The 23489-nt window shown below is 38.2% G+C and overlaps 2 protein-coding genes across 20 annotated transcripts in view; one reads left to right on the top strand and one right to left on the bottom strand.

Moving 5' to 3' along the window:
- Nucleotides 1-22990, top strand: part of SCLT1 (sodium channel and clathrin linker 1) — a 54271-nt gene extending 31281 nt beyond the window's left edge. For 2 of the 7 annotated variants that reach the window (XM_068942066.1, XM_009689320.2), the window contains 3 exons: nucleotides 9950-10028; nucleotides 11142-11237; nucleotides 15772-17356. In XM_068942066.1, coding sequence (XP_068798167.1) covers nucleotides 9950-10028; nucleotides 11142-11237; nucleotides 15772-15834 — 238 coding nt within the window. In that variant the 3' untranslated portion in view covers nucleotides 15835-17356. The other 5 variants (XR_011140930.1, XR_011140932.1, XR_011140931.1 and 2 more) reach the window with 5 other exon arrangements.
- The window catches only part of JADE1 (jade family PHD finger 1), a 62243-nt gene continuing 57714 nt past the window's right edge, over nucleotides 18961-23489 (bottom strand). For 12 of the 13 annotated variants that reach the window (XM_068942059.1, XM_068942057.1, XM_068942064.1 and 9 more), the window contains one exon: nucleotides 18962-22927. In XM_068942059.1, coding sequence (XP_068798160.1) covers nucleotides 22026-22927 — 902 coding nt within the window. In that variant the 3' untranslated portion in view covers nucleotides 18962-22025. Of the gene's footprint in view, nucleotides 22928-23489 lie in introns of all 13 variants that reach the window. The other variant, XM_068942054.1, reaches the window with a different exon arrangement.

The raw sequence follows: 23489 nt of genomic DNA, 5'->3' as shown, positions 1-23489 counted from the left end.
AAAATCAGTTGTGGAATGAGTCTCAAGACTTCTGAAATAATCTGGAGAAAAAATCCTACTGGGAGGCACATCTAATGCTCTTTTTTCTGAATACTTGGTCTCATAAATGAGGATACAAATCAGTTTTGTGATTGCCTTAAGCAAAGATAGGATATAAACTTTACTTTTCTGTTAATTCATACAGGTTGCCAGGTAGCTGACTGATAGGTGTATTCTCAGCGCAGTGCATAAGAATATTTTCGGTTTGGAGAGGGCATGATAAGAAGGGCATCTCACACAACAGATACAGATTGCATACGATTCCTTGGTACTGGGGAATACCAGGAGCTGTGGTGCCTGTGAGCCTATATACAGACAGGCATCAACTTGTTTAGAGGAATGAGACTTACAGTGGAGTTATTGGAAATGGCTGAGTAGAGAAAGAAGTAGCCCAGTAAGAAATAAGCCCTTTGCAAGTCATCTTTGAAATAAATTCTACAAACCTTTCACTGTTTTACATACATACTCATGCTATATAAAGTGTTTGCTTCTACTTATATATTAATTTCCATTTAAAGATATTAACGGTCCGCACTGATCAACTCAATATGCAGATGTGATGTCTACTTTCATCCTGGTTTTGTTTTTCAGTGTGTGGCCATGTTGCGCAGTGTTAACATTTAAAAATGTATCTGTGCACAGTGGATTTATAGTGTCTTTCCTGTTCAGGTACTACTTTCCCCCACCTCAGCTGCCTCCCGTGTCTTGTGTTTGGCTGGTGGGTAACAGCCAAAGCGTGGCCAGTTACAAGCTGCCACACGCCACACCTTTGTTGGCCAGCTAGCTGCTGCTGCTGCTTGTCAGAGGTAGGAGGCCAAGTAACAGACTTTCTGTCAATGGAAGCAAAGATACCATATCTTTGCTTCATGCTTTATTTGATTCCTAGGCTCAAGGGCGACAATCAGTCAGGGCAAATAGCCTATAAATTAGAGATCAAATTAGTCTGATGTTTTTATAGAGCTTGTAAGATTTTTGTGTCCTCGAGATCTCTTCCTCTGCAAAATTGGTTGAAAATTGAAGGAGACTGACAAACTAGTACACTAACTTCTGAACCAGGAAGCCTGATTTTTGTAAGCCTCACTTCTTTAAATTTAAAATGGTTAGAGAAGAATGCAATGGAGTAAGTCCATTTAGCCTTTATTTTAAAGGTTTTGTTTTAAATGGCTGTGTTTAAGCCATTATTTTAATGGCTTAAATATTCTCAGCTTGAGCTGTAATACTCCCAATATCCTCTGTGCACTAGGTAACTGCACAAGAGGTAATTTTTTGGGACATAATTTTTAATCGTAATTTAACACTTGTTAATTGAGAGAAACAGAACGCTTATGGTGTGATTGGAATTAGAACCCATGGTTCTAAATATGAGCAGGCAAATAACTTCCTGAAGATGTTGCCTCCTGCAGATTTACCATACCAGTGAGCTAACTTATTTTTACCTGTTTCTAGAGAAGTATGTGAATTTGACCTGCAGTGAGCTTTGCTAACATATAGCTGTTCGTCCCCTGAAGCTAGTTTCCTTTCTGTCTTTCAAGTGGCACAGTTTCTAGTATCAGGACTAGTTGTACCTATTGTCTGTCCAAACAGAGGAATACTACTAGTTCTATCCTACTAGAAATATAAGAAAATTGATCAGTGTTTCTGTTTTAATATCAGCTCACTGATCTACCTAGAAACCCTTTTTTTGAGACATCGGGAGTTACGCTTACTCTCTTTCAGTTTTAGTAGTATAGCTTTACTGTATGTAATTAGTTAGGTCGTACTGATGCTTTTTTAGCATCTTTTGTAAATGCTGTAACTAAAGAAGAAAAGCATTTTGTAGTGTTACATGCTAAAGTAAATTTAAGCTGTTAAAGTTATACTAGGAAGCACAAAGTAAAGTGGTTTATTTTCAGGAAACAAAACTGTATAAACTGTCACAATTGAGCATCTAGGTTCGTAACTGAGATGGTGAATGTAGTTCAGCAACTTCTGGTTAAAAGAAAAAGCTGCAGACTTCCAAAGCAGTTGAAATTGTCTGCGAAACAGCTGCTTTCCTTCTTAAGGCTTTTATGTTAAATGTTAAAATGTTATTCTAGCGGGCCAAAAGCTTTAGACGTTATTTATCTGCAACAAAGTGCTGACATAGAAAATCTAACAGACATGAGAGGAAGTTTGATTTGTGAATCTGCATGAAAAATGGTAGCAAATTTTGAAAATGTCCTTATTTATGTGAGTGGCTGCCTGTGTAGCATCATCTGGAAAAGTCCTGCAATGATTTAACATCCCATTTAGTAGTGCAATAGCTTTTTCATTGGAGAATACTGCCTGATGACTAGAAGAGGAAAAATGTGCTTTTCATGTTAAAAGTTGTAAGTCTACGCCAAGTCCGCACGATTCTCCGTCCCTTTGGTTGATATTTTGGTGCAAGTCTGAAAGCAAAGTCAGTTACTTTTTAAGATGATGTTTATACTTATTGTATAAAAGCCAGGAACAGAAGTTTTTGTCAGACACATTTGTTTTAACTAAGAAGGAGGCTAGTAACAGAAACAAGTTAGTTCTTTGCTAAAAGAAGGTTGTGATTTAAACTGACATAAGAAATTTCATAAATAAATCTGCGCAGTGATGCTCTGACGCTATGTTGGCAAGTGCTATACTGATACCTATAAGTAAGTATCATTCAGGACATTTAAAAACAGCTTATTTTTTACTTGCTGTATGCGTTACTCTATACTTGACTATGTAGTACAGAATGAGGTTGGTATAAAAATTAGCCCACACAGTAGTAGTTAAGTTAATCAATGCAAAGTCCTCACTCATGTTACAAAGGAATAATTATCGTATATTTATTTTAAAATCTTATAGCAGTAACATTTTGAGTGAATATTTTGAGTGCAAGTACAGAACACTAAATCACTTGTTATTTTGCTGTGACCCAAAATAGTGTTGCTTGCTTAATTAAAAGACAAAATAATTTTGTGGCCAGTGCATTCATAGATTTATCACAGAAATATCAGCAAAACCCCTAAATAATAGAGCGATGCTGGGTAAACACAATCTATTGAGTTAAAGGCTTCATTTGAAAATCCTCTTGATGTTAGCAAGCTTTATAGCGAGGTCCAAGTGAGTGGCTGATGTTCACCAAGCTTTCCTATATATACATACCTCTTAAGTGCATATGTTTCTGAGAGGGTTAGTTAAGCTGTGAGCATCTATAAGGGAAACTTAATGTTTTCCTTCCACACTTAATCTTGTGTTGACAGGGCAGCAAGACTGTGAACCTAGATGAAGATATCAAGCTATCCGTTTGGGCTTAAATGCAGAACACTCAAAATATAACAGCGTATCGTGATTGTTTAGTAAATTTCGAGGACAGCCTGAGATATTTCGTGGAACTTCATGAAATTACTATTTGATAAATGCAATTCATGTTTTTAGAGAATACAGGGATTGTGTTGGTGACATATAGCAGAATTTCAGTTTTTAGTAGTTATTACTCTTACAGCACAGTAATGTCCTTTGTAAGTGCATATTTTGTATGTAGTTATAAACTGCTTTAGAGACTCATACTCCTGTATACGGGGGGGGTGGTTTATATAATAAAAGCATTTTGTATCGAATTTCACCAGAACTTTGCTGTTAGTGCAACTTTCGTAAGCGTTGCGTCACAGTCCCAGTTGTTGGTGTAGGTGTTTCCCATTCCTTTGCCTTAAATTCATGATCTGTTTCTGTTTTTCTTTTTTCTCCCCATTACTTTCATTTTCCATATGAAAGTGTCTGAAACATTTTGACTTCCTTGCTAACTTCCCAACAGCAGCTGGGTAGTATTTTTCCGTATTCTGTAATGCTCGTTTGCCATCTTTTCAGTTCCGCAGTGTTTTGTGAGGTGTGATCCATATAGATAAAGGAAACAGCAAATAAATCTTTTAAGAAATGAAACAACATCAGTGAACGTTAGCTGACTTTTGATTTAAAAATTTAAGCAGTAAATTTTGTGACCTGTAAAAGAAGAACAAAGTGATCGTGTTTTAAAATAACAAGATAATTTAGTAGTTCAGTGAAAAACCTGTAGATAAAAATATGTTGATACTTTTAAACTTCACTGAAAATTTTGTATGCTTTCTTGGACATTTGGATCTCTCTGATTTCAAGCTGAATAAATAATCTTTGCCTATAAAAGTGAACTTGGAATTAAAAACCCAAAATAAGTTTGGTGAAACAGGGGACAATGCATTGAGTACTTGCTGACTAAATTCCACCATTCTCTTTGTGAAAACATAGTCAACATAGTCTTCCTTCATGACAATTATTTTCTTCCCAGCGAAGCATCGTAAGATGCTATATGTTTTTGAAAGGCTTTTATTGGTAATAGACTTCACTGTGGCCTTGCAAGAGGACAAAGAACCAGGCTTGCTTCTATGTATTTGTGCCAAAAGACAATCTTGAAGGCAGCTAAGAAGGTCAGTGATTCTTGCAACACAGGTCACGCTTCCAAGTAAAAACATTGCTCTTGGCAGCATGACTAACAACTCATGACTAGCATTTGTCCTGTTCATTCCTGCAAAAAGTCTTAAATAGTCTTATAGACTGTACAGTTAACGTTTTTCTGACTTTTTATTGCATGAATTTTAGATGTAATTTGAGTTCTGATGACACTTGCATGAAGTGAACTTAGACTACAGTGAGCTTATGAAAAATACAGCAAATATTTCCAGTTATAAAATAGTTAGGTAAATGAATGATTATTGGTAAAGGTTATAAAAAATGGTATATCTTGAAATATTTATTTCAAGATGAGTTGTTCCAAGGCCTTTCTGTTGAAGTTTAAGATTAGTTTTTGGTCTAAGAATGTATATGTATGTACAAAATTATTGTTATCTATCTCTGCTTATATACATATATAAACAGACAGAAAAATCTGTTACCCTCAGATGAAATTGTGGGTGATTTTGAATTTTAAGTTCAGGTGAATTTACTGCCTCAAGTGACAGAGCTGAATTTTGAGACAGAAGTTCATATTAACGCTTAATCTTGATTGAATTTCTCTTAGGCAGAAGATACGTGCTGTGTTATGACAGTTGCATCTCTGCTAGGGTCTGAGATTGAACCACCAGTTCAGTTCTGACTGGCAATAATCAGTAGAACCAAGTGAACCTCTGAGAGGCAAAAGGTTATCTTTCATATTTTTTATAAGGTTTTAAATGGAAAGAAGTAATGAGAGAGATACAGACGTTCTATAGAACCAGCAAACTTATTTCTAAGGGTAATTTTTTAAGACGCATGAAGAGCTTTTAAGTCTTGGTGAACAAAACTTAGCTATTAGCTGTTCATTAACTTAGTAGCAAACGTTCAGTAATTTAGTAGCAAACACCTACTTGAGTTTCTATTTGTTTGGTTTTTTTTTTTTTTAATCCTGCTATGTACTGAACATGGTTTAGGAAATTAAATAACTAAATCGGAGTTTGGTTTAATGTTAAAAAATTAGTTTGATCTTCAGTATCACTTCTTTTCCACAAATTTGTGTAGTATTTCAAGAAATAGAAGCAGTCAATTTTTTTGTTTATCTGTGGGATGTAGAGTGTCTAACCGTAAAGCGTGAGTTCTAAGATCACTGTCAGTTTGAACATGGCAAAATTTCACTGGACATAGGTGATCTGCCTTTGATAGCTGTGGTAAAATAATGGTATCAAATGATCCACTTCTTGCATTTGTTGTCTCCATCTGTAAGAAACCACTTGTGATAGAAATGAGGGATGCATGCATATATTTTTAAAGGTTCTTGCTTTCCTAGATGTAGCATAGTTTAGAAAACCAGCTGTTATGGCCATGTTTTTCAGGGAGAGGACTGGCTATAGATCTATTCTTATTACTGTATGACATTGCATATAAAGCTATATAATTCGTCAGACTTAAGTTGAGGACAGCATATGACAGCAGTGATAAAAAGCAGAATCATCAATACTAAAGGAATATTGAGAAAATATGTGAATTGGAAGGGAACAAACCTCAGTTAAATAATGAAGACTAGATTCAGAAAGAGAGAGAGAAATGGAAAAAGTTCTGACAACAGAATTTAAGCAAAAACAGGATAATTGAATCTACCAGCATTTACTAAAAGAAAACACAAGTGGAAGACTCTGTATGCAAATTTAAAAAATAAGGGCAGATTGTTCATTTATTATGTAAAGTCCAGTGCTGGGCCCCGACTGGTCTGTACATATGCTAACTAGATTAAACAGGTCAATAAAACAAGATTGTAATACAAGAAGTAATTGGTGGCTAATCCCTTCTAATTAACATATCAGTATTTTTTATAGATTTATATATTCTGATCCTGAGGGTGAAGGAAGGAATTGGGATAAACTGAAAAAGAATTTGGCAGATAATCAGTGGCCACACATAATCCCTTACCAGAATCCTCACCTGCGACCAAGGCCAAGACCAGGTCAAACAGGATTCTGGTTGGACCAGGGATCAGAACAGGATTCACAAAGATAAGTTTCATATTGAATCAGATTACTGAGACACCACAGGACGGCCTTGAGTAGAGTAGAACATGAAAACTGCAGACATGAAAAAAGTAGATCTTGTAACTTGAAAATTTTACAGGAAATTGATGATTTTGTCAACTTTGCTGTGAATATTACCTTGCTCTCTCAGAGGTGTGAATGACCACTCAATGAAGGCATTCAGCCTGTGTGCAGAGGTAGTAATAGGTAGCCACAAGTTTGTTCTCTCTCTAGAAATATAAACTGAATCTGCAGAACAAAAAACACTTAAGAAAGAATCTGTAAACATTGGCTTAAATAATAAAGAAGGTAAGTACTTTAGAAATTACTTTCGTGTAGGAGCGCATTTGCGGTAGCTTAACTTAAAAATCTTGATTTGAATGAGAAGTAATAATAAGATAAATACTAATACATAGTCTGAATGTGTTGGTAAATTCATAATCCTAACCATCTGCCGCTGTTGTCTAGTATTGAGATATAACTTTCTGGAAAAAAATCAAAAATATTTGTTGTAACATAGCCCATTATATTTGATCAAATAAACTCTACTGAATGGCTTCAATTTTTTAAATTCATTTGCATTATAATTGTTTATAAAATGAAATCCTTGCTGTAAATTTTTTAATATAAATACCGTGCTTAGTGTGTTTAATTCTTAACATTGTTCTCATGTGATTTGCAGCTGTTTCAGGTGTCTTTATTGCAGTTTCTGCTTCTGAAACATTTCTGCGTCAAAGTTAGGGTCCCTGAGTCGTTTGTAACTGTGTGCATTTGTAAGAGTGCTGAGGTTTGTCTTTTCTGCAAATGAAAAGAATCTGCCTCTGAAGAATGACCTTTTCTGTGCCAGTGTATGAAGCGCTGGCCGGGGCTGCCTTGTCCCTACATGCTGAATTACACAGCATCTTGAACTGAAGATGTTTCCTCCATTTCTAAAACATTATTCTTGGCTGCACTTCTCTAATGTTTGGCAGCCATAGCTGCTTATTTTAGGATGTTCATTAAAGAAAAAAATATTAACAGGATGAGAGACAGCTGCAGGTACTGGAAGTATACAAAATTCATAATTACTAAGAGTAACTGAAGCATGTTATAGTATAATTCAACTGCAGAAACATCTGGCACATGCTATATTTGTCGTATGAGAGTTTTGCAGAAAGTACTTGCTACAGCTGGCAGATTTATCACCTGTCTGCCGAAGTACTAAAAGCTCACCTTTTCTTTCCTGCTCATTTAACAAAGATAATATGGAGCAGAGGCTGATTTGATCATTCAGAAGTTTGGATTACCTCTCAATATTAAAACCTCATAATGCCTGTTTGGGGGAGGGTTAACCATCAGGATGGATCAGCTTTCTAGACCAATAGCTGCAATGTTTCCTTATGCTTACAGAGTTAAACTATTTGTTTCCGTTAGACACATGTTCAGTGTGATGTATAAAAATAATTTCTTGATATACAGCTGCACATGAGAACATAAACACTGTTTCTAGTCTGTGCTGCTGAGGATACTATTTCTACACCTTATACAAATATTGGAAACAGATTGTTTTCAGAGACTTATTAAGGATTTTGAATTTAGAAAATCACTCTATTTGGATAGTCACCTTAAGATGACATTACGATGAAGTTGATTTGTCAGAATGTAATAATTTCCTTATTTTCAAAGACTTATTTTATTAGCATAGTTGAACATTAGCAGTCTACACATTGTAAGCGGTAGTGTTTGACAGTTTTCTAGGGAGTTTCATTTGAAAAGGTATGTTGCTGTCTTACAGATTTGAAATGAATTGCATGAAATTTCATTGTGAAGAAGAACGTTCAAGTCAATTTGCTAAGACAACAGTTGATAAAAAATGAACTTGAAGACCACATTCGAAATCTAGCTGTTCGTTAGGATTCCCATAGTGAAAGTGCTTTAGTTTGATGCTTCATATTGATTATAGAGGACAAATTGCAATCATAATGTTATGTATTAACATAATATCTGCAATTTTAATCTATCTTTACTCTCTTTGTTATATAGAAAAAATATTCACATGGTAACAGTGTTATGTGTGTATAATTTTAATTGTTTAACACGGTTTAAATATCTGCCTATATATTTTCATTTTTATAGCAGCTAGTCAAAAGATGGTGAGCTGTTTTTAATGATATCTAGTTGAGATTGGTTAAGAAGGTTGATAGAGAGCAAGAGAATGGGAACTACCAGTCAGCTATCCTTGCAAGCTTGTATTATTTGGTCGGTCAAGTGTTATACAACAGTTTTCAGTCCAACTTTTATGAAAGACTAAATTTAAAGGTTTTTGCAAGTAAATCACAAACAGTAGAGGCTTTCTGAAGACGGAAGTTTGAGTTTAAAAAATCCCCTACCCTACCTCCATTCTTCTAGAAGAAAATAGAGCTCTAGCTTCCTCTACAGGGCATGTCATTGCGGTAACCAGCCGAGCACCTAAAGGTTAGGTATTGCCTTTGTGAGCGTTGTGCTTATATAGTCATGAAAGCTGTTGTATTTCAGCATGCTTCCGAGTTGGGAGGGATAGATAAAGTGAGAACAGACTTGAAAATTGTTCTTCACAAATATGTTTGAACCCAAAAGCAGAAGGTGAAACTGGTGGGTAAGGATCTTGATCACACTATAGTTTTACCATTGTTGCTAGAGGAGATAGAGGTTATAGCAGCCTGCTTGGTTTTGCAAATTCCTCTGCCTGAAATTACCAAGTTCAGAGATTTTTCTTTTCCATCTTTTGTGTCAACCTCCTTCTTTTGTGGCTTGCTGATAACCGAAGGCAAGAGCTGTTCCCTTTGAGTACCAACTCAAAGACGTCCATCTTAACCCAGATATTTGGTGTCTGCACTACTGTACAAATTAGGTTAGGATCACTAGAACTCAATTAATCCAAAAGTGAAAAGACCACTTTTGAAGAAGCTGACGTGTTTTCCTTTTTGCTTTGAAATGTTGCATTGTTCAGCGTGTCAGAAAGTTTACAATGATTTGGTTTTAGGTACTTCAAAGCATCTTCAGAAATGTCCACATTGAAGTCTGATTATAGGACATCAATTAGATGGTTATTCTAAAAATGGAATGCACTACAAATGCAGCTTATGTTTATAACCAACATATTTAACGATATGCTTGTAAAATAAAATGATAAACAGCAAAAAATATACCTGTAAAACATCGAATGCTCTTGGCAGAGTCCAGTTGACTGTTGATTTTAACAAGTACTCGTTCCTCTGCCATTATAGTCCTGAATATGCATTGTTAAGAGGTGCAAGCTGCAGTGCTTTAGAAATGAACGTGTTAAGAGCAATGTTATAAATGCGTCATAAACCCCTACAATGCTTCAAGAAAGTACCTATGAGATAATATTCAGGTACCTGATGTACTACTGTGTGTTCATCAGCATCTTTTTTTCTGATTAACAGAAGTGAACTGAGTCGACAGAAACTTCGCTCCCAAGAGCTCCTTTCTCAGCTGGAAATGGCAAATGAGAAGGTAATTGAGGTAAGATAATGATTAACGTGGCAACTGCTTTCAGCTACAACCTGATGCACATACACTAGGATCTTACCAGAAACTTTTTTTAGATGAGTTAAGTTGCTAGTTTTTAAAAACTTAAGTATTTTTGTCAGGAACAGTTGTAGCTTGAAAAACCCGCTCTGTTTCTGCTGCCATGTTCAAATGGAACAGAAAGACAAGTTAACTTTATTCTGAAATTATAAAACTGAATAAAGGAGAGATCCTCTTTCACGGTTCCTACTACTGCAAATTTAGACAATTCAGAAAATGTTTCTGAAGACACTTGTTGCTATGTATGCTTGCCTCTGAAAGGGAGGAGGCATTGTGTTATGTATAATGTAGCATGTGCAGAGAGGTAAAATTTTTCATATACTACATGTATAGTAGAATTTACAATTCCTGTCTGTGGGTATATGCATATAGATAAAGCATTATCCATTGAAGGTTAAAGGCAGGGTTGTTTTGGAATGTGCGTTGTTTAATAATTAATGGTCACTTTAGAAAATAGCTATCCTGTCAGTCTGCCTCATAAATCTGGGATACTACCTAATTCTATCTGGGATAAGTCCTTACATGTTGTTTTTTTGTAATGCTGTATTATTTGGAGGAGAAAAAAGGGGCTGATGTGAGAAAAATTCCGTTTAAGTAAAGGATGGTTAATAAAGACTTTATATCTTCCCTTTGATGAACAGAAGAAAAAATCTAACACAAAAGATGATCTCATCTGTATTATTTTGTAAACTCTTTTCCACTTTGAGAATAGCTAAAACTGTAAAATAGTGTAAGATTGTGTAAACTAAATTACTTGAATTAAAATGTCAGCTTTTATGCATCTGCCTTAAAGATGGTGAAATAAATAAAACTTCCTCTGAAGAGTACTGTGATGGGAAAAGTGGTGTAATCTTATCAACTCCGGTTTGTATGTTTGATCTGGAAATGCTCTATTATGTGTCAGCAGTGTGTCTTCAGTCTTTTCTTTTTGTAGGAGGTAAACAACTAAATTCATAAGTTCCTGTTGCTGTAAGCTTTCTCACTACAGAATGTATGGAGCTGATAAAGAGAGCTTCACATTTGTAATGAGGTATTTCATTTATTCAGGATGAAAAATTAATGATGGAATATCGAGAATACATCAGTAGGCTTCAAAGACGACTAAGCCAGGCAGAGCAGAGGGCAGCTACAGCATCTCAAAAGGTACAGAGCTTTAACAAAAAACATGTTATTTTCACAGGCATACAAAAAACCCTTTGAATATTGCATAAAAACAAAACAAAAAGATTTTCCCCAAGGCAGAGGTGATCGTTTATGTGCAGTATTACTAACATAATTTGAATGGCAAGCTTATGTTTTGAATGGGTCATCACAAAACTGATGAATATTCAATTAAATACGAAGTCTTCCTCTGACAGGATGCTTAAGTGACGTAGATCTGTTTAGGGAAACAAACTGGATGTGAATTAAACTTGTGTGGTTCAAACTGTGTGAATGAAGGTGTATGATCATTTCCATATTCAACAATGATAGAAAGTTAACAAAGGTGGGTGTGTGTGTGGGGGGGGGGTTCCTTTTCATGTCAAATTAAATTCAGGGCTATAAAGTTAAAGAGCTACAGCTCCTGTTTACGTATAAATCAGGCTTTTTTTAAGCTTGTTGCAACTTACTTTAGCTATCGTGGGTGATGGCTTCATGTGATAAAGCACAAACGTGCTAATGCCTACATCTATCTCCTGGGGAGCCTCTATCAGATTAAAACATAAAGCATGTTTTTAGTTGATGGCTAGAGAACGGTCTCTATAAAAATTGTTAGGTAGCATAGCTGTTTTGTGGGAATTCTATTTGGTTTTGGTTTTTTCTCAGGCAAATTAAGCTCCCTCATCTAGTTCATTGCGCGGCTGCACACACAGGGTGGGGAGATGTGTGCAGTGGGTGAGGATAGAATCAGTAGTGTGGACCTTGCGGTGTTCATCAAATGGCAACCTTGAGCACCCTTCGTCATGTCATGTGAACTCCCTCTGTTGTTAATTTCTTGTCTGCACGCCTGCGTTTTCATTAGCAGGCTCCAGTGGCTCTGTCCCCCAAGATTGCTGGTGAAGCACGCCCTACTGTAGTTACCATCAATTATGTACCATAAGTCCTGTGATATATGAAAAGTAGTGAAAATTGTGCAGACAGTCAGAATAGGAGATACTTGGTTTTCTTCCGGGCATGGGGAGGGGGCAAAGGAAGGGAAGATGTTTTTATCTCCCTGCAAGGGTAAATGTGCCTAGTGCATGTTTCAGTGACCCTGAAAACTTCAGACAAGCTGCGCCCATTAGAGCCTTGTATGTGCCTAAGACTTTCTATGCGCCTGTGTGATTACTTAATGGGCTGAATTGTTGTAGACTTTTTTTCCAGTCCTCTTATAACTCAAAATTCTAACTTTGACCAGTACCCTTCAATATTGTCTTGACATAAGAGCATTTTGGGGAGGAAAGTTTTGCTCGTCTTCCAAGGGGAAAGAAAGAAACTTCAGGCTGTAGTTGCCTTAAACACTCGGCTATGTATGGCACAAATGCCGTGTTGTCTCTGCTGGACAGAAGGGCCTTTTTTCCCATCTAGCATTCCTCTTCCCATGCTGTCCAAGCTGTACATCTTGAAGCCAATCCCATGGAGGGTTTCTACACTGGGTTCACTTATTTGACAAGCAAATTTGTTACTCAGGTTGGTCTCCTATAAAGAAAAGGCAATCCTTCTACCTCCTAATTTTATATGATAATTTAGGAAACACTGTTTGCAAATTACAGCTTTTTAATGTGGGTGTTCCCACATGAGTTGCAGAAAGTAAAAGTTCAGTCAGTCCAAATTGTCTAAAAAGGGCAAATGGCTTTTTTTTTTTTTCTTCCTAACAGCAATGAGTAAGTGGACATAGCTGCCAAGCTATTGTAACGTAAGCTATCTTTTCTGGCTGTAGATGCTTTCTGTCAGTACAAGGTCTGTCCAGCTGGTGAAGATTTGCTCTGAAAGGCTGATTTTTTTTTTTTTTTAATTTCCTTTGTCCTATGGATCTATTAGCTCCAATATTTCTGAGACGCTTTCTTGCCTAAAGGAGTATGGTCACATCAGCTTCCAAGGGAATAAATTCACGGCCTCAGTACGCCTATAGGAAGAGGTCTTGCTGAAAACATCAGAAATTATCTGTTACTCATCAATCTCCCTCTGAAACGTAGCAAAGCAGATTTGACAGGACATGTAGAAGCTATTTGGTTGTCCAGATCTTATTGCCACTCTTTAGAACTGCCTTTCCGTCTTCAGGCTTGGCAGCGACTACTGCTGACAGACTACTGTCCGGCCGGCATGGCTTCTCTGTAGTGACTCAGAAACTTTTCTGTCAACCTCTCTCTCCTTCCCCCAGCAGCCCCCCAAGCCCTACTGTCAATACTTCTGCTAAAGGCTGGAAAAAGGGGTCTTCAGGAGTACTGGTACAAGAACGTCTGCTCTTCTGATCCTAAAGAAAGGAAGTCTTCATACTCTCCTAGGTCTCAAAAGTCTGTATGTCTGTATTTGCCTCCTCAGATTCAGGATGGTAACTCTTCACTGTATTCTTAATTTGTAGGTTCAGGGCTGCTTTCTGACTTGACTTAATTGTGTATTCTCATTATCCAGTTTACTTGTAAATCTTAAGTCCAATGCAGGGTAGAAGGACTTTACCATCCCTGTCTTAGAGCTTACTGAACTTCCCTCGTGCCTGCATGCTTGATTACATATGTCACACACATTGGCAAAATTCATTCCAAATTCTTCCCACAACTGCTCGAGGGGCTTAGCGTCTTGCTGAGCTGAATATCCTCAAAGGCAAAGGTGAGTTACTCGCAGCATTCCTCCAGTGGGCAGATAGAGCTCCTGCACTTGTCATTGAAGCTCAAACTGCTGGAATCAGCTTGCAAAAGCAAGTTGACTAGGGAGCAATCTGCTCATGTTTGTGAAACATTATGTATTTGACTTGGCTGCTAGATTTAGTGGCAGGTTTGGTAAAGCATTACTCCAGCTTTTGCTGACTGATGCAGCTGCTTTCCTGCTCATTTCATCCTAAAGAAGATACTACAACCTGCAACGTGAAAGTAGAACTCTGTCAAAGAATGAACGATGCTTACTCCTCACCTTACAGTTTGTGCGCTTCTGAGAGATGTAGCTACTATGGATGGCATCATCCTTTCTGCCTTCCCTGCTCTTAACTGAGGGAACTGACATTCAGTTGTTTCTGTTTTCCCTTGAAAACATATTTGAAAGATGCTAGTCATCCATGTGGTGTGTGTGTGTGTATATATATATAATATATAAATGTCTTCATTAGGATCTGCATCAATTACAGCTGCGGTTCGTCTAGGGTAATTAACCTCTTTACTTGTTTTAAGCTTTGCGGCAAAGCTAGAAATTAGCAGAAAATGCAAACCTGGAAGCTCAGGTGGCATCTCCGTAAATTATTACTGCATACAAATATTTAGTAATAGGCACAATTGCTGCCAAAGTTGACATAGGACAGATCTTGAAGGCTATTCAACAGGATTAGGACCTGGATGTGATAGCATCTTGAGAAAGACATCTGTGAGAAGCAGCAGCACTGATTTTTTCAAATGCAGAGGGAACAACCTCTTGTATATTTGCATGTACCAGCGAAATACTGCAACTAAGATGATATGCAGAGCTATCCTTATTCTGCTGAGTTTCTGCCAGCGCACTTAAGTTTTACTGGGGGAAGGCTGCCTCTGGAAGATAACTACCTCTGGAAGGTAACCTGCTGCAACAACGTTAACATTTAAAATTACCAGAAAGGAGCGGTTGGTTGCTTCAAAAGTGCGTGCTTAAGGGGTTGGTCCCATATTCCTTTCCCTCAGATGCAAAGCTTTGGTCTTGTGTAAAGATTGCCACAAAGCTGTTTCTAGGGCTTCAATACAAACCAGATACATTTGTTGGTGTAGGGTAAAATTTAATACTCTGCTTTTCCATCTCTCTCTCTCTCTCTCTCTCTCTCTTTCAAATGCAAGGTTCTTTTAACGTACTTCATCACATTGATGTGTGATGTCACCGTGCATTCCCACAAGCTGTTAACTCAGCCTTTCTGAAGAACAAGTGGCCAGAGACAGGGCAGGAGAGAGCTCCTTAAGCAGGCATAGGTGCCTGGGAACATGAAACTTAAGGCCTAAGTAGGGCGCTCATTAATTTTCAGCCCACTGTCAGATAGGTGACTGTAGGAGCAAACTGTTGCTTTTTGCCCTCTAAGCCAAAAATGATCACTTTCCAGTGATGCTTTATGGTGTGCTGTAGCTTATGCGGTATTTTGTTATGAAAGAAATATTTTGGTATGAAAAAAATGTTAAAATTACCAGTGTTTAGGTTCATGACTAGAAATCTTAGCTTAATATTAAATAACAGTACTTCAGTGAAGAATCATTCAAAATAAAGGATCATTTTTGCAGTTTTAAAATGTGTGCATTTTCTATGTTAATGTCTTTAAGTATACTCCTGAGAGCCTTTTTTCCATCATTTGGAATTCTTTGGGATCTGAAATGGGATAAAAACAATAAGCACCTATAGACTCTGTTGTAAATTCTTTTGTTTACCGTGAATTCTCACTTGTCTAAGCTTGTTCCAACTCTTCCATGACATTTTCTGTATTGATGTTCTACTAACGCTCAGGTCTTAAAACAGTTTTTATAAGAAAGGGAAACTATCTGCTTGTTTTTAATTACAGCTCAGTGTGATAACCGCACACAAGAAAAAAGTTGCTTCCCTGAAAGATGTGGAAAATATTTAAATATATGTATTGTTCATTCACACCATGTTGGAGTTGAGAAGATTGCTGGAGAAACTCCATACTGGAGAATCGAAGAAGTCCAACGGCTAGCAAGACTTGTAAAATTTGCAGAACCATTTTCTATGTATTTTATTCAGGTAAGGAAGGGGGTGGAGGAAGCTACTCTATGCATAGTAAAGACAGGAAGACAACTGCAAAGATGATGTAATTGAAGACCTTCAATGTAGCAAATTCAACAATATGATACAGTGCTGTGGTATATTGGTCTTTTTGGTGAAAATCACCACCTCCAACCATGACAAAATTGTGCACAGGGACTAGATAGCGGTATATTTGAATTAGTAAACATCTTTGCTCACGTATGATTTTTACCTTTTTCTTTCTACTTCAATAACTGCTGAACGTTTTGAAGATACTTTATGTAAGGTGTGCTGAAATTGTTTATGAGTTATAAGAAGATACTAATTATGCCACAAACGTCAAATCATTGCTGTTTTTATAGGCGGTGTGATAACTGGGAAATGCTTCCATTGTGTTCCATTTGTAAGGCTTCAGTTCAGATTGTTCTGATGCCCCTGGAAAACAGTTAATAAATAAAAGTGTTGCTATGGTTATTCATACAGCTAGATTCTAAGGACCTTAATCCTTTCTCAGTTGTGCTTTTTCTTCCTAATTATTATTTTACATTTGTTCCTTGCTTTTGTGTTTATCTGCTCTCTTTGGTTTATTTGTGTCTGTGAACTTGAGATACCTAGTACTTCAATTTGCACAAAGTCAGTAAAGTCACATCCAGAAAAATCTGCAGCTTTTATGCATTCTGAAACAGTATGCTTGAATTCTGCAGTTTCCAGAATGTGGGGATCCTCTGGGGGACAAGTTTGTCTTTAGCAGATGAGAAACTCCAACTATATTATTCTACGACCAGGACTGAACTCTGTTTGCTCGAATTTTGAAGTGGTCCCATTTTCAGCTAAAGTAATGTAATTTCTTGTCCTTTCTCTTAAAAGTGAAGGGTATAATTTGTGTTTGTAACTTCTAATTCATTGGATGGATAACGCTTACCCGGTGCTGCTTGGAAAGTGCGGTTTGGGACTATCAATCAAAAGCCCATAGGTGTGTCTCAGTGGATCAGCATCATATTTGCATCTCTGAGGACAGAACTAGTTTGATCACCACATGGAAGTAACAAAGTTTGTGCCTCTCCTGAAAAGCTTGCTAGTCTGGCAAAGAAGAGTCTGCAAGATGGAAGCAACCTCAAGGAAAATCTCTGCTTAAGGAAAGTTACTGTTTCCTATAGTCTCAAGTACCTTTTCTCTAGTGCTTTCCCAGTTTGAGATATCCATTTTAATTTCTAACAGAGAACATTCTGCTTAAGGACTTTATGCAAAGATTTTTCAAAGAAACATGGATAAATTGTCCTGAAGCTCCGAACATCTGGTGCAGTGAGATTTTTAATCAACGTGTGTGTGTGTGCGTGCGTGTGTTTTCGTACATAGAGGGAGGCAAGTACCAAGCACTTTATTTTCATTTGCATAGTGTGTAACTGCGTTGATGACAGACTACTACCATTCACTACTGCTCCTTGGAGAGATGCCCTAGCTGTGAAGCTAAACCTGGCTGGTAGGTGTGGGTTGTCTGTTTTTGAGCAGCGGGATTTGTGTGTCTGTTCCTTTGCTTCTAGAGGCACAGCAGACGCTTGCTTACTTTTTAATGATAGGTACGTTCATTTTCAGCTGTTGGTGTAGCTTTTGTTTAAGATTGGATATTTGCCAGAGTATGAATTGAGATGATGACCCAAGCACTTACGAGCATAAGTTATGGGGGCCGTGGAGCAGTCCTGGCAGATACTCCTCAGCCTTTCACCTATCTGCCTAGTCCTCAGAGGAGCTAAAAAATTTGAACAAATACAACTAGCCACAAAAGGGAATGTGGTCAAGTTCAGCTAACTCCCCCTCCTTTCATTTCAGTTTGACTACCAGAGCGGGTTCCTGGCTTGTTCCTCACAAGGTGGACTCTCCGAGGAAAGGTACTTGGCTGATGCAATCAGGATTTAAGGTTTGCTGGTTCTTCTTGTGACACTAGGTTAATGGAATTGAACACCGGGCTTTTTGATCATCATCTTTGGTTATTGAACCTTGTCACTCTTCACTGAGCAGTTCTTGTTTTCCCTGCCGTCCTTTACCATCCTAAAACACTAGCGTTAAACGTTTTAAGATTCTCTAGTGGGACAGTCATGCTCCCCAGTGAGTAAAACCTTTGTTGTTGTCTCCGTTTCTTTAGGAAAGTAGTTTCTACATGCTAGTTTCTTCCAGTCAACAGGTGAGAGAGAGAGACTGAATATGTACAAGTTTCAGTCTGGGTCTTCCCTTAACCCCTATTCCTTCTGGTACAGGTCACTTTGCATACCTTGGACTGTTTCTCAAAAGAGCTGTCACTGCCTACAACCAGCTCCGGCATAGCCGGTTGAAGTGGCTAGCAGGCTGCCCTCAGCTCTGAGCGAGTCTTCTTTGTGTAACCCCAGCAGTGCAGTACCTTTCACAAATGCAGCCATAAGCACCACCTGTAAGGCAGCTTCAAGAACCCCTTTCAGGCTTTTAGTCCAGCTTTGAAGCGCTTGATGTAGTAGTACCTCAGCTGAGGGCCATCCTTTAGTCCTCCTCCTTTTGCACTGTTCTGTGAGGGGGCGGCACTCTCAGTTGCCTACACCACGAATGCACACGCATGTAAGTACATACAGATTTGACAGAGAAAAGTTACTTCCTGGTAGCTGTTTTTCAAAATGTATATACATTGGCCACTTTGTCTTTTTCTTGCTCTGCTGAGTCCATGTTTCAGCACCATGGGTTAAGAGGAACCAAGGAGGAGGGACAGGTTGTGCCCCCTCACCTGCTTGGAGGAGCCTGTGTCCTACAGGTCCTCTTATAGCAGCAAACGCCTCTCTGCCAGTGTTGCCTGAATATAGGTAATTCATAGCATGGATGTACACTCAGCCTGCTTACCTTGAACAGCTACGGCTAAGAAGCCTCATTTGCTTCTCCAGGGGAATGCGTATGAAGATTTTGGACTTCAGAAGAACAATACATGTCCAAGAATTTAAATTGTTTGAGGTAAGCAACACCTCTTTGAGGATGTCAAGAAAAAAAGTCAGTGTACAATTTTTTTGCTGACTGGATAGGCACAGCTGTCAGTAATGAGACCTCATGCTAATCCATGCAAATAATTTTTTTTTTGCCACCCTAGTATGCATTTTTGATAATGATCCAAATTAATGCTTATTTTAACTATTAAAGTTGTTCAAATCATTGCAGTAAGTGTTTATGCAAAAAAGCCCAAACAGAATAATTACTGCAGATTCTAAAACACTACTACAAACATATTGCAAAAATGTACAGCATTTATTCACATACAGACAAAAAGGCACAATTCTACTGAATATTTTAACAAAAAATACAGCTGTCTTCAACTAGGTCTTTATAAATACTTCAAAAAAGGGGGAAAATAAATACAGGATTGGGCCATGTAATATAAAATAGTCATCTCTACATATACTTTTTATTTCTATCTGTTTCTCTTCATGCACCTTTTTAATTAATTTTAGCTGAATGGACACCAAAGCTAGGCACATAGTGAAAAATCTTCTGTACAAGGTTTTACAAATGTAATGACAATTTTTTTTTTCAAATTTCTGAAATTAAGATTTATACACAACACGTATAACCCTTCATTTAGATTCGTGTGAGTTTATAACCTAACAAATGGCATTCCAGGCAACTTTACAAAAGTTTTAACTAGCCTACGGTTTGACATAATACACCAATCATAATCAAAAGATTTCTTGGTCAGTCTGCACAAGAAAAGGTAATGCTTAAGAACAGAAATTCAGCAAATGGTTCTATCCCAATAAAATACAGGGGGTGGATTTGTATCGTCACTGCTGTACTTAGACACCTCTTCTGCTGAACACTAAGCATGGGAGACAAAACTAACCTATAGAGCTGGTCATACTGCAGTCATCTTACAGCTTTTTGTATTACGGGGATAGGGGGAAAGCGCCTTTTTTTTTTTGGTTTTGGTTCAGCATAACTTGAAACATTAGAAAGCTTATTAACCTAAACGTTGGGGAGCAAAACAGATAAGGCATTAATTCTGCACAATGCTAGCATTCATAATAGTGCAAATTAATCGGGTACCTCTTTCAAACTGGTGTGAGGTTAAATGTTTACTCAGAATCAAAATTTAGGTTATTCCATCTATGGCTTGACAAACAAGTCCCTATATGTCACAAGCTTCTTACAGAAACTAACAATGCTTGTCTAGAAAAACGTTGCTATATGTATGTTGAATAGAACTACTTGCATTTACCTTTTGCCTGTCTTGTTGCTTTCTGATCAAGTAAGTACTCTTATTTTAACGCATCCCAAGAATGACTCCACAACTTCAGATTCACCAGTGCCGTGTTAGACTTTAATCTGGCCAAGTCATGAGGTTAATCTCATTTCTTGGGCGTAGAAGTGGTATTTTAAAAGTACACTAAAAATTTCCCCTCCTCACCATCATCCCAAAAGGTATCAAAAGGTTAAGACTTCCAGGTTTTAAAACGTGAGTGACAGGGATGCTTTCTGTCGAAATAGTCAATTAAGTAAGTAAGTGGTAACTTGCATAGCAAGACAGGGTGTTAATAAGCCTCTTTCTGATTGAATCCTCTGGAAGACTCAGTTATGGCAGAGTTCTACTGTATTTTAAAATTTTCCCTGCTCAAGAGGCAAGGGTCTAACAAACATTAAAAAATAACTGACTACAATAACAGTAGGCTAGGAGTAGACAAGGGAGGGGTTCTTCTTTAGGCCTGTATTTTTGTAACTAACTCATTACTGCTTAAACTTTCTTTTAACTAGTATATACCTGACTGAAATCTATGCAGAATTCCAAAAACGTACAGGCTCCTAACAATCCACTGTTATGTGTGCACTCTACCCAGCACAAAACAGTATCCTAACGAACTGTTAATATTATTGCTGATAGCTTACTAGTTATTGCCATTTGCAATTATTAAAAAAAAAAGTATGCAATCAGAATGTGAGTTCCTTCTTTCTTCAAATCTAGTCCGGAACTGAATGAAATAATTTTTCTTCATTTGAATGTGAAGAGCTAATCACAATTTATTGCCTTTCCATTTTATTCCTCTTTAAAAATATATATTTATGTCTATTTTAAAGTAATCCTTTAGTGTCATAAGCCTGGCTTTCCCAATACATACCATTAGTGCATATGTGGTGGGCTTTGGGAAATCCTACTGACTAGTGCCTTAGAATTTTTTTTTTTTTTTCCTTGAATTGTCATTGTATTCCAGGAGGCAGGTGACTAAATGCTGATTCCACAGGGTGCAGTAACCCATAAGCTTGCTCTCTTCTCAAAGCTAAGCTGGTCAGGAGCTCTCTCCATGCTCAGCCCGAGTCTTTTCAAGCTGCTGCGCTGTAAGGCAGCGGCAGCCCTGACCTGTCCCTTCCTTTTTCTCCAGTATAAAATCATGTTTATATCTGGCCATCTCGTAGATGTATTTACATGTAAACTCTGGAGTTTATGGAGGGGTTTTGAGCTGCCATATACGCTCAAATTGAATGCAACAAAAAGCATTCTGCAAACAGAGGACAAAGACCTACCACCAAGGAAAGTGACCATTTGTACGGGGGTTTAGCAGTGCAGTATGGTTAAATAACCACCTTTGATTTAGTACACTCTAGTTAATTTAACAGCTTGTGCTTTTTTTGGAAGGCAGGGAAGGGAACACCACCACCACCACCACATCAGTGCTGTTTACTTAAACAGGGATGAATGCAGCCTACCTCCCCCTACCCACCCTAGCCCCTTTAAAGTTTTTAGAGAGTTATTTTAGTGTTCATCACAAATCCTGTTTTAGTAGTGATGTCATTTCTCTGCTTCCTCAGGAAAGTTACTAATAAAGAAGGGTCATATTTCTCACAGATTGGGTTGGGGGGGGGGGCAAAAAAAAAAAAACATACCTTTTAAGTGCATGTAAACATGTTTATACAGCTCAGGAATAAACAGGTTCAATTTGTCAGTCTGTAGCCATGTCTAAGACCTCTCTCCTCTCACACCAGTACGTGTGTGGAGTCGGCTTGTAGGCAGTGACTCTACTGACCTCGGTGCTGACACTATGTCCCTCTGTGCAGTCAGGATGCCAGGATGCTCTGCCTAATAATGTCTGTCCTCCTGTTGATCGTGCTGTTGGGACTGAGCCTCTGGTGTCTGCACTTTTTTTCAGCCACTTCAGTTTCCGAGTCGCTCATTTCGGCATCAGGGATGTACCCATCATTCTCGCTGTCGGGCTTTAGCTTGCTTTTCGCCCTGTCCTTCGGTGAAACCCTGCCCACGCCCAGGTAGGGGTAGCTGGAGTTCTGGCGGCAGGTCTCCTCGGGGCTCTCGCCCTGCTGCTGTCTCTCCCCCTTCTTTGGAATTCGGAATCCGCCCCAGTTTTTCACTGGGCTTGTGGGCGTCGTAGGCACTTTAACTACCGTCTGATTAGAGTTTATTTTGACGAGACCTCCGTTGCATTTAGGCACTATATCCCTCCGTGTGCCAGGTGCTGACCTACCACTGGAGTGGTTCACAGCCCTCTTATTTTCTGATTGCCTCTGAGAGAGTTCTGTGGGTCTCAGCGGTTTGTGGTTGTGTTTAGAAGTCTTTTCCTTCAGTTCTGCCTTGATTACCTCACACTGTGGACGATTGTCTCTTCTTTTCCTGTGGTCTGGTATAACTATGCCATTTTTCTGCTGTGCTGATACAACGCGTGCCTCTGCAAAGGTCTTGTCAAAATTTATAAAGCTACCTGGAGTTGCACCACCTTCCCTTTGGCTGGACTGCCTCAGCAGGGTTTTGCTGTCGTTCCCAGAGCTATTTCTTACTCTGCCACTCTTGTGCGATTTTTTCAAAGAGCGGGTTAGAGACGTGCCCATTTGTTTCCTGAAGAACGCAGAATGCCATTTCAAATCCTCTATCTTAGGGGCATCAGGACCCAAGGATGGACTATTAAACAACACCATGTTTTCCACTGAGGAGAAGGAAGAAGGCACACCTAAAGGTAAACAAATTAAGTTAAAGCTAAGCAATTTCATGAAGCCTGTGAGGTGTTTTTCAGCATATATGGCCATTTGGTGGCAGATCCAGCAGTACGTGATGGCCGTGTGAGTGCCTATGTAGGGAGTTGACTGCGTACTGCCAATGTGGGTTACCTTCCTTGTAGCAGTGCTGCACCTGTTATACTTGCAGTGAACGTAAATCCCAACACTGCTGCATGCGCTAAGACAGAAAAACTCGGGGTGGGGAAGCAACCAGCAAGTATAGATCTGACTGATTGACAATTCTCTCTAAAATGTGTATTGTTACTGAATACTTTAAGGACAGTCTAGTTAGTTAATCACTTTAAAGTTTTTAATCTCTGAGAAAAGACTATTGCCAATGAGAACAGGCAGAAAAAAACATGTTGTTTAAAAACTTACTAGATACCTTTCCCAAATTCATTTCTTTAAACTACCATCTACGGTGCAAAAAACCCCCCACATATTAAACACTAACACAGCACTAATAAACCACAATCTTATTAGGTACTGTATGGCACTTATATGTCGCTGCCATAA

The sequence above is a fragment of the Struthio camelus genome, chromosome 4 (assembly GCF_040807025.1).
Source record: "Struthio camelus isolate bStrCam1 chromosome 4, bStrCam1.hap1, whole genome shotgun sequence".
Lineage (NCBI taxonomy): Eukaryota > Metazoa > Chordata > Aves > Struthioniformes > Struthionidae > Struthio > Struthio camelus.
This window is presented reverse-complemented; position numbering and strand designations above follow the sequence as displayed.